Below are 12,180 nucleotides of genomic sequence, written 5' to 3'. Positions count from 1 at the left end.
ATAAATATAATCTGATTCCTTTGCAGCAGTTACATGTTCCAGGCAGTACTTCTTGACATTACATATTTAATTGACATGTTTTCCTTCCTTCTTCCTTCCTGAAAGCATTGATTTCCAGAGATAAAACCAAGTAACTAATTCTGGTTTAAATTTCTTCTGACTTCTTAATCAGCATTTAAATTTACATTGATAAGTAAATGTGAAATATTACTTAAACATGATTGATTATTTTTCAGTTGGTCTAATTCTGTTAGTAGTTAGAGTTGGCTTAAGGTAGCCTTTGCTTGAGGAGGCAGAATAGATCATCTGATCTGAATGAGCTTCATATCTCGTCTTACAGAAAAAGTTTTCGCATTTAAGGGATGTCAGCTACTACAAGAGACTCTCCTCTTTGCAGTAGCAAAGGCAATTGGAGAAAGCCTTGAAACCTGATTCTTCCCTTGACTACTCTTTCTCTACTCCCATCCTTAAGCAGGTCTTAATCCTGGCCCGTTCAGTTTCCCCATGTCCTGGTTCTTCTCTGCAGCTTGGATGGGAGTGAATCATAGAATCGTAAAACAGTTTGGGTTGGAAGGGACTTTTAAAGGTCATCTAGTCCAACAACCCTGCAATGAGCAGGGACATCTACAACTAGATCAGGGTGCTCAGAGCCCCATCCGACCTCACCTTGAATGTTTCCAGGGATGGGGCACCTACCACCTCTCTGGGCAACTTGTTCCAGTCTTTTACTACCCTCATTGTAAAAACTTTCTTCCTTATGTCTAGTCTGAATCTACCCTCTTTTACTTTAAAACCATTACCCCTTGTCTTATTGCATCAGGCCCTGCTAAAAAGTCTGTCCCCATCTTTCTTATAAGCCCCCTTTAAGTACTGAAAGGCCACAATAAGGTCCCCCTGCAGCCTTCTCTTCTCCAGGCTGAACAACCCCAGCTCTCTCAGCCTTTCCCCATAGCAGAGGTGTTCCATCCCTCTGATCATTTTTATGGCCTTCCTCTGGACCCACTCCAACAGGTCCATGTCTTTCCTGTGCTGAGGGCTCCAGAGCTGGATGCAGTACACCAGGTGGGGAGTGAAGACAGAGGTCTGTATATAAAAAGAGAAAAGGGTCTCTAGATCCTGGAAGGTGATTTGGAGTTGAGGTATTAGGAGATTCTGGGAAAGCTGGATGTGGTTTGAGAGGACAAAGAAAGAGAGACGCCTGTGTTTTATACCTGTGATCTGTTGAAGCTTCTTAGTCTCTCCTTTCTGCCAGATGTATCCTGTGACTACTACAACATATAATTTTAGCTACGCAACTGGGAAGTCTAGAGCCCACTGTGACAACAGCTGGCTATTTTCATCTTCAAAGATCCAAATCTTTTTTCTAGAATACAGAATATAATATTCTAAAAATATGTTAAAGCAGATGTACTTAGCTGTAAATATAAACATAAATAAAAAGCAGCCTCAGTTGTAATTAATTAGATTCATTCATAAGGATGAAGTAGATGATGAGTAAATGACATTCATTCAAACCATAGTTGATTCAGCCCTCTTACGTCTTTCATGACACAAACTTTTCCAAGCATCCTTGTGATGAGCATGAGCAAACTGTTCAGTTGCTCATCTTCCCATTCCACAATCCTCTCTCTCTGATAGAGCCTGGGTGATGTTATTGGCACCTCTGCACAGTAGCCACAGTCCTGCAGCCAGATCAGTACCAGGGTTGCCAGAGGCCAGAATCACACTGTTCTGCACTCCCTTTGGGGGCTTCTGCCTTTTAGACCGCAACTAAATCCCAGCCAGACTAGTAGAGTTCTCTTGCTTAGTGTTTGGTCACAAATATTGTCCTTATTTAATGACCTGGTTTTGAATTAGTAGCTAAGGAGAATGGAGACTAATCCTTCTTGCTCACTGGTGTGTATGTCACCGCACTAGCAGAAGGCTCTGCTGACAATGGCAACAGGAACAGCATCACAAGTGGAATGGTGATGACACAGCTCTTTCTTTGGGAAGCAAGAGAGATTTTCATTGGGCCTCTGTGATACTATAATTAAGAAAATAATCAGATTGTATATTGTCCTTGTCAGACTCAACAGCTTTTAGAAATCCTGATTCTCAGAAAGTCCATTAGGAGGCTGAAAAATTTTCCTTCACTCCTGCCCTCATCTTCCAGGTTTTCTCGAGTGCTAATTGTGATCACTTGCTTGTTATTTCTTGTTTTAGAGAAAGACTTGACTTCTTGTTATTTCTTGAATTCAGAGACACCTTTCCCCCTCCCTGTTGTAGCATGGCTATTTCTAAACTTGTATAATAAATTGAACTAATAATTCTACCATGTAAGAATTGGAGGGTGTAGGAAACCAAAGCATGGCTTTCCTTGTACTAATTTTAATTTCCTATTGTGAGGAAACCCTCAACCTTTATTGCGACTAAATAACAATAGTTAACATTGCTCTACTGGAATTGCATAATGTAATGGCAGGCTAGATTGTGTTTTCTAAGTATTACCACGTATCACACTTATACCATTCTCTAGTTGAATAGTTTTTCACAGAGCAATTTTTATCCCCAAAGAAATAGTCTGCAGTCTAGTTTATAAATCCATACACCTGCATCTTGATTCCTGCAATCACTTCTGACTTGTCATAAAAGGCACAGAAGAACTAGAAAACATACAAACAAATACAGCAGGAACAATCAGAAATATGGAATGGTTTGCATATGCGAAGGAATTAAACTATGATATTTCAGCTCAAAAAAAGAGACGACTGCAGGAGAATACAGACTACTGATTCATTTTTCTCAAAATACAAAAGCTTGGAGGGCATTGTCTGAAATAATGTAATAGAAGTAAACCAGAGGGAAGTCTATTTCACACAATGCAAAATTAAATTGCAGAACTTACTGACATAGCATATTATAGAGGACAAGAGAATACTGTGACTCAAAAAGAAATTATATGAATTTGTGGAGAATGAGTTGATTAATGACTTATGGTAAAGAGGATGACTTAGGAGAAGTCTCAGCTGCCAGGATCCCTGCTTGCTAGAACGGTGCAACGCAGAAAACTTTTTCCATACAGATCTTGTAAGCACACTCTTTCCACTAAAGAAGGACCTTCCACTATCCCCTGGTGGGTAGACAGATGTTAGACAGTCTGACAAAAGACAGCAGTTCTTATGATTCAAATAATTTCTAAAATTCCTTTAAATTGAAAACTTTTATTTTTGTCAAAAATTCTCTTAGCATTTGTTCTCCCAGTTTTCGGTTGGGAAAGGGGTGTAGGGGTCCTTCTGTGCCAGTCACCCAGGTAGAACATTAATCCTGCTTTGTCTTGGACTTCTTTAGGTTTACTGCCAGTTTTTACTGGTATTTTTGCGTGTGTATTTTTCAGAATAAATCATCCTGTGGTAGGAACAAAAAAATATTGCACATGATTGAAGGTTTGATGACAATTAGATTAAAGCTTGTACCTTCTAGTTACCTATTTTCAGGTGGCCAGAGAATTAGAACAGACACATCATCTTGCTGAAGAACAGGGATATTCACGTTTAAAACAAGTAAATGAATAATTATCATTAACATGCCAGTGCTTAAGCCTGATGTCAACAATCACATGCTGTTTAAAAGATGCCACAGAAGACAGAAGTAAAATCAAGCTAAACACAAACTGACATATGTATTTGTCTTATGTGACCTACATTTTGGCTCTAGTTGTGGATGTGGAATCTGCTTTTACCAACTAAGCTTGAGCTATTTTGACAGGTGTACTCCCATAGAGCATGTAATAGTTTGCTTCCTCTAAAGTATCACAAAGATTTTGTTTTTCAGGACACACTGTATGTGTGAAGCTGCCTGTTCTCCTGATAGTGCTTGCTAATACCCTAAAGAAAATATTACATCCATTTAAAATTATTGCTATTATTAATTTTTCTGGCACTCAAAGACTTTGGGGAGGGATGGTGCCTTGTATATGAAAACTTGGAAGATGAACAGTGTGATGCCAGTTTCTATATGGAATGAATATGTATAAATATGAAGTATATGAAAATATTTCATAAAAGCAATGTTATGGAGCTGTATTTCAGCATTTCATTGTATATTACATTAAACGTTTAGCTGAAGATAGTTGGTGCACTAATACTTTTGCAATAATACAACATTAATAATTTCCCTTATATGCTTATATTAATGCTTCATTGTCTAGTATGAAATCCTTACATTTATTTATGTGTTATTGGCTGAAGATAGTTTTAACTTACAGGAAGATAAATGACATATTTCTGATTTTTTTTTTTTTTTTTTGGCAGGGTCCAAAAGAATCAGTGACAGTGAAGTCTCTGATTATGACTGTGATGATGGAATTGGTGTTGTTTCAGGTATTACTGTCTAAATTTACTCTTCTATGTTCAGTAGAAATCTTTCTTATTGATAATTTATTATTATGAATATTATAATGTTTTTCTGGTGTAAAATAAGTGCAACCTAAGTGTGTATTTTTCCAGCAGACACAAAATAAGTATTATGGGTAATGGATATTTAACCACAAAAATTACCAACAGAGGGGAAAAAAATCAATGTGGGAATTTCATTTTTGCTTTTATAAAATGATAAAAATAGTGCAAAATTGTTTTTTTAATTAAATATGAAGAAGTGTTTATTTCATTTTTTTAACACCCATTTGGGTTTGGTATATCTTGTAAAACTTCATGGTGGAATAATAACACTGCCAAAGGTCTGAAACTTGAACATTTAAGGCAGGAATGGGGATATCTTAACAGATAATCTGTTTTACTAAGAAGCATTGAAATTGGGAGTTTAAGGAGTATTTGAGATAAAAGTTGTCATGTGAAAGAGTCTTTCTTCTCCTCTTCTGAGAGAAAAGATAATACCGTAATCTTAGCCAAAAACAATAAAATCAAAGAATCATATGCTTTTGCTGACTACAGTAGAGAATATATTTAGGATGCAGCCACGCCACCTTTAAACCAGTACTGATGGCTACTGGTACCAGCACAGAGTAGGCTACACAGCTCAGTGTGTACTCCTTTACCCTACTGCTCTACTGAGATTTTTAACCCACCCAGGGTAGTCTGTGTTAGACAGTTTCTGGTTCCCTTGGGTCAGGTCTAGCTAACGTGTACCTATACAGTGATTTGTGTACCTTACTCAGCAAAGGTGGAGCAGTATATGTTGCCTCATCTATGCAGCAACTGTAAGACAGTGATCAGCTGGTTGGTCAAAACTTGTTCCTGCCACACAGCCACCTGTCAGCATATGTGCAGCTTTTACGCTGGCTATATACATGCTGCTGACAGGCTAAAGAAAGGTATATAGCAAACAGGAGTCAGAGGAATACAGATGGGCCTGGGAATAGAGGAAAAAAAGGAGGTAAAATAGGCAATCCTGGATACTGCAGGATGGGGTGCAGCAAAGTAATGACAAATCCAAACATTTAGTGAGCTACCTAATTACTAGAGTTTTGCACAGTCCTGTCTTAAAAACTGTTACCAGTCAGAGCTCAGATGCATTTCTCTGTTGTCTACGTAGTCATCCCTGTATTTCCAGATATTTCATGGTTATCTCTTAGGTTCTGCTTAATTTTTGACCCTGCTATGTTGCTATTCCCTTGCCATAGGTCATGTGCTTGCTGGGAAAATGGGATAATGGATTTTTTTTTTATTAAACACCATGTAAATTTTATCAAGAAGTCCTTTTTTAGCTAACATAATATTATACAGACTGCAGTACAAATGGGCAAGTCATATCGTTAGCATGTTTATTGGCTGTGGTTCATTGTAGGTCTCTTACTTGAATGTCTAGAAAGCAGACATTTTTAAGCACAAGTTGTCCTTGTTCATGCTGGAACAGTCTAACCTTGTGAATATTCCACAGTAAAATTTATTCTATCCCAAAGGAATATTTTTTATCTTTTCTGCATAAACATTCGGATTTTTGTTAACCTCTGCTCAAAGCTTTTGCTCTACCCTAAGGTTCCAGCAATTTTACCACAGACTGAATGAATGCTGTGGATGCAAGACCACTAAGTTTTCTATCCTCTTTAAATTATTTGTCTTCAAACAGTAATAGGCTCAGTTTTCAGATTATTACCTTAATTAGAAAGATAATTAGGAAAACTTAGGGCATTTTTATATTCCCCCTCCCCTGTTTGCTTTACTACAGTCAGAAGACAGGAAGGATATGTAGCCAGAGTGGTGTGAAGTACTGGAACTAGAGACCTTGTTCCTACTTACTGTACTTTTGATCTTGGGTTGGTTAGCTTTCTGTATGTGCTTAGTAGTCACTAAGGCTTTCAGATTGCCTGTCCTCCCAAAGGGAAGGACTTTCATATTCCTGTTGGTCAGTTAAATTAGAAATGTATCAACCTAACTTTGGAGTTTAAGAATAAAGGGACGAAAAAAGGGGTTTGAGGGATATATGTCAAGTGCCCAGTATGGTGCCATTTTGAAACTGAAATTTTTGTATGGTCCTGGAGAAAGGTCCTGAGTTTTGCAGAAGTTTTACCAGGTGCTTGAAGATCAGTGGGATTCTTGTGAAACATCTGGATTTACAGTTTTATGATTTCATAAAATCCTCTTTTGACAACTTGTAAAATTATGGTCTTTACAGTTCAGTGAATGTCTACTTCCCTTACCTGAGTTTTTGATGTACTTTTAGTTCCTTTTTTAGCTTTTGGATTTCTGCTGACAATTCTACACCTTAGTTGCATTTTAATTCAGACTGGCTGTATGGGTGGGAAAGTTTGATGTTCTTTTGGTTTTGAAATATTTATTTATTGCCTTTCTTTTTTGTGCTGCTGTCACTATGTTTACAAGTCTTTTAATTTATCCTTGTCTTATCATCCACATCCTTCTCTCGTTTATGGTTCTTCTATTCATTTGCAGACTCATCACAATCTTGGTTTAAATATATGCCTTCTTTGCATGAAGCCATTTGTCTCTCTTTGTTTTGTTTCTTTTTTACTTACCCCAGTTCTTTCATTTTGTATTTTCAGGTTTTATTTAACATGATGCTTCACTTTGCTCTCTTTCCTTCTGCCGTATAAATACTGTATCATATCAAGTATGTTTGCTAACATCTGTCGGGTACTCTCAGTGATCCTTTCTATAAAATTAATGCTTATTCAAAGTATTGCACCTGTGAACTAAACTCCGGAAGCCTTTAAGAAGAGGAAGAATTCTCTTTTGGTTCCTCTTTAATTTACTTTTATTCAAAACAGTGGACTAGATGACATTTAAAGGTCATTTCCAACCCAAACCATTCTATGATTCTATGATTCTGTGATTTCATGATTCTGTGATTCTATGATTCTATGATATCCGTGGACCTTCCTTGATCTCATTATGTATTTATTTAGAGTCATTGAAAGATATATGCTGTCTGGCTTCTCCATGTTCCTGATCAAAGCGGAGATTTTCTCTTTCTCCACGACACCTTTCTATATAGCTTCTCTGGTATTGGTCCCATAAGGTCAATTGACTTAATCTTTGGATGAGCTGGTGATAGGTAGAAATCCAACAATGGAAGATCTTTCTTGATGTACATCTGTAAGCAAGATTGTGTTAGACCATATTTGCTGAAACAGAGGGAACTTTATAAGCTACAGTTCCTTGCATCATCTGTTTTTAATATATCTGCAAGTTGCTGTTTGTCACTGCTGTGGTACTTTTGATCCACTAATTTTTAATTTCCTGATGATAAAATGCTTAAATTATGTCTATTTCCCATACTATTCTTTTCTTTAATTTTTACAAAAAGTTCAAACATGTCTTGGAAAAATTATTCATAAAAGCTATCACTTCTGGTGGCTTGGATCTTATCCTGGTTAGACAAACTTAATGAACTTCAGTCTTATAAAAGAGAGTGTTGTTTCTGTCAACAGGAAATGCTTTTAAGAAAATAACGATAAACCAATTGAAAAACTTCAACATCTTTTTTTCTGGCTCTATATGTATTCTACACCAGCTACTGTCAGAAAGGGTTATAACATATTATGTATTTAAACAAGTATGCAAAAGTGATTTTTGACAAGATTTAAAAATAGCTCTCTTCATATACAATATACATTCATTTCATCTTGGGATCAAAACCACTAGAACAGAATCTCTATTATATCTCATCTCTGCTGGATTTAATCTTAGCACAGGATAGCAGAAGGAGAGGCACTAGAAGCTCTGGTTTTGTCTTTTAGATTGTTTGTACATAGCCTTCAAACCATTTAAAGCATTTGTTTTGCTGTCCTGAACAATAAACTTTGGCCCTCATAAAGTTGTCTGTCATCAGCAGTTCTGCGTGGGAGCACATCAGCATCTTCATGTGCCCCTTAGAATGTTCTTATGTGTTTATTGATAAAAGCAATACAGTATTTTTATATTGATTTTGGAAAAAAACCTGAGCACTTTACAAAACACCATTTAAATTGTCATAATACTAAATACAATTGTCATAATACTAAATACAATTCAATGAAAAGTAGGGTGTTGTTTTTTTTTTTCTTTCTATTGACCAAAGTTGAATGGGCATTACAGTTAACGAAGTTCAATGAGTATGGACTATAATTTGTAAATAGTTTTCTTCCCAGGTACTTCATCATAGTGTATGTCGAACTGCTGTAACCTACTGAGTACAAGTACCCTACTGAGTCTGACTTTATGAACAGAGACGTGTCTTGTCAAGATCATTTAATCATAAAAAGTCTCACTTATCACTGATGTTTAAGTAAGATATTAATGTTTAAAATTCAGTTCTACACCAATATCTCATCTGCGCTACATCATTTTACGAAACACTTGTAATCTGAGATATGTTTCAACAGATGAATCCTGGAAGAATGTAAGGCAGTGAATTCTGCATAAACTGCATTGCAAGTCTCTGTAGAGAAGAGCTTTTCCAAGTAAAAGAATGCGGTCTCCAACCTTGAGAAGAAAAACATTTATAGTGATAAGTTTTTCTCATTATGCAAAAGATAGCAAGATGTTTCAGGAGCAAATAAGAATACAAATAAGATATTTATTCAGAGGATAGTTAGAGCCAAGCAGATTAGAAAAAACAGTAACAACCAGTAAAGAAATTCTTATTGAACTTACAAAAATTATTCTCTTTTTGAAGGAGAATGAAAAGCAATTATTCATTTTTGCTTCATTTCTCAAAACACCTGAGGAGTTCTTTGTTCAAAAGAATTCTTTCATTGTCATGTTGCAGCCTTCCCTGCAGAGGAAACAAAAGTCCTTCTCTCTACTTGCTGGTAATATGAACTGAATTTTCATACCTGGATCCTGTTGATGACTGCTGCTCAAAGCAGATACAGAACACACAAATACTTTGGTTAGAGCTTGAAATCAACTGCCTATTGAAAGACATCTTACAGCATTACTACATAGAGTGGATGACTTCTACCCCTACTAAAATAAAGGATTTCATTGTAGATCACCAGCTAGCCCTAAATGGGAGTCTGTAGTGCCCCAACAGCCCAGTAACTACTGATATAAATATTGATACTGATATAAATAACTACTGATATAAATATTGACAAGCTTTTTCTGTTATTATATGTTGATATCCATTCCCCTGCTCTAAAATCTGTTCTTTTGTGGGTTTTTCCTTGAGTAAAAAATAGCTTAGTGTCTATGTGTCTTGAAAATTCCCTCCAAAATTGGAAGTGAAATTCAAGCAATGTTAAAATTGTCCTTATGCTGACCCCTTAGGTCAAGGGGTCTTTAACCATTTTCCTTGCTTTTAAACAAATGAGGTGTACATTATTTACAACTTTATGCCTACAGTTCTTAACACAGGAATTTTTATTATCATTCTTCAAGCTTTTCCTTGTATTTGTAGTTTCATTTTTAATGTATCAAAGGTGAAGTATACTAATACTTTCACTATTTAAAAAAAAAATCTTTAGTATCATTTCCTCAGCTGAAAAAACATCTTTCTCTTCAAACATCCAAATTCTCTCAATTAATACACTTTTTAAAAACTAGTTTTATATTTTTAAATATAAGCTGTATCACTCTACTTTGAAAGTAAAGATGTAATTAAATTCAAGTTTTATTTTCAGATTACCAGTAATTATCAGTAGCATTGTCTTCTTTGAATAAAGTTAAGCAAATATGAACTCAGCGTGTTAGTTCATGTTCCACTACAGTCCTAATATCTAGAGTGACAAAGGCATCTAATGGATAATGGAAAGCTGCAAGGAAGTTGCATTCCTATCAGAGACTCTCTTGATGGATACTTCTCACATAAGGGAAAGCTTAGTTGGGATGAGTTACAAATGTGCTGAGCACTTCTAAGAAGGAAATGCTTCGTGAAAGGACTGATAAATTCCAGTCGACAGTGTCAAGAGGAGGCTAATTTGAGGGACTTTCTGGGCAGCAGAAAATATACATGGATGAGTACTTAAATAAGAAGAAACATTATATGTATATTAACTGTGTTCTTTTCAAGCTTTGTATGTTATAAAATTTATATGTATAAATTTATATATATAAATATATATGTTCTATATTTATACTGAGTGTAGGGACAGCACTGAAAACTCAATAAGCTCTGATTTATTACTGTGTGGGAATGCTCTTCATACACGTTAATGATCAAAAGAATTGTCTCAAGTGTAATGGGCCCATATGAAACATTAGTGCAGTAGAGCTAAAAACACCTCTGTAGGAACTGAGTTACTCTGTGGCAAGTAATCTACTGTAATGTTTTCTGATTCCTTTCATTATATATTCATTCTTCCTGTATTTGTAGAATAATATTTTGATGCAAAAAAACCCAACCCCAAACCCATACATAATGTATCTTCAATTTATAGAGTATTCAGATATTAATAATTCAATTTATTTGATGAGTTACTGTCAGCACTTTTTCAGAGGACACCCAAATTCTGCATTTAGATGTTCAAATCACCATAGAAGCTGAGCACATTTGTATAAAAGAACTGAACTGTTTCCAAAGTGCCCATGTGTGAAATCTTGGTATGTTAAGCATTTCTGGCAATTTGATTATATAATTGTTTTTAATTAGTGCTTGTTCTAAGCCTAACCACAGTGAGTGTTAAAAATTAAATATCTGATAAAAAGAAAGCTTGATGCCTCAATCAAGTACAGATGTTAAAGTGGAGAAAACGCCACTTAGCATCAGTGTCTGAAACAAGTCAATTATTTTGCCTGTGATGAATGGCAATTCTAATATTGCTTTTCTAGAACAATTTTCATACAAAGAGTTTCTTTCAAGTCAATCAAGCAGCAAGATATCTAAATTAAAAGCTTCATTAGTACTTTTTTTGGGGGGTTATTTTAGTGCTGTTGATGTGAACCTCATATTTGGAGGTTTGTGATTTTCTGTAATTTTGTGCCTGCAAGCTGCAGAATTTGATAACAATTTGTTAATATTAGTATTTACTGAACACGTACCCTGCATAGAATAATATTAGCACAGTACAGCCATACTGTGTGGACAAATACGTTAAGTCAAAGGTATTAATATTCTCTCTTAAAACAGATAAAACTTCAGCTCAGAGGAAGCTATATTTAGTGTGACTTGTAAAACTCCCTCATTTGAGGTGTGTCATAGTTTTTAATGAAACCCTCCCATGAAAAGAAGAAGGTGGTGGCGTTGCAGATATCTTTGTCATGTGCCCATCTTTTAAGTGTCTGCAGCTCACAGTTGTTTATCGCTGATTATCTCTGTACTGATTATCAGGTTCTGCGTGCTCTGTACGTTGATTTAAGAGGCTTGCCATAGTTACAGAGCCTTTGATTCTATGGTAATGACTTAATATTTATAGCTGCAAGCAGATTCCAATGTTTATCCTATTTTTACTACTGCTATAAATAACTATCTGCTTTGCTCAATAGCAGCTCCTTGGTCAAGTTGCACTTATGACCTGGTTTTACCGTCTAGAATTTCTTTCCACAAGAAAATATTTTTACTTACTTTCTCTAACCTTATTTCCAGGACATGGGGTGTTTTTGAAATTGGAAGTTAAATCATACCTTTTTCAATCAAGAATGTCACCAAAACTTCTGGAATGTCACCTGTCTTGAGAGAGACATAAATTTTTCGACTCCTGGGCAAGCAAAGCCAGTCACGTTCTAGAGAGAATAAAGTTCTCAATTTAGGAGTACCAAAGTTACCACTTCATATCCAATGGTCAATCAATCATCAATAGTAGCT

General features: G+C 35.8%; 1 protein-coding gene across 29 annotated transcripts in view; it reads left to right on the top strand.

The window, feature by feature from the left end:
• Positions 1-12,180, top strand: part of RIMS2 (regulating synaptic membrane exocytosis 2) — a gene marked incomplete at both ends in the record, with an annotated part of 502,005 nt that overhangs the window by 307,221 nt on the left and 182,604 nt on the right. For all 29 annotated transcript variants that reach the window (XM_082312737.1, XM_082312730.1, XM_082312752.1 and 26 more), the window contains one exon: positions 4,293-4,361. In XM_082312737.1, coding sequence (XP_082168863.1) covers positions 4,293-4,361 — 69 coding nt within the window. The remainder of the gene's footprint in view (positions 1-4,292; positions 4,362-12,180) is intronic.

This window comes from Platalea leucorodia (genome assembly GCF_965183815.1).
Source record: "Platalea leucorodia genome assembly, chromosome: 1".
NCBI classification, from domain to species: Eukaryota; Metazoa; Chordata; class Aves; order Pelecaniformes; family Threskiornithidae; genus Platalea; species Platalea leucorodia.
This window is presented reverse-complemented; position numbering and strand designations above follow the sequence as displayed.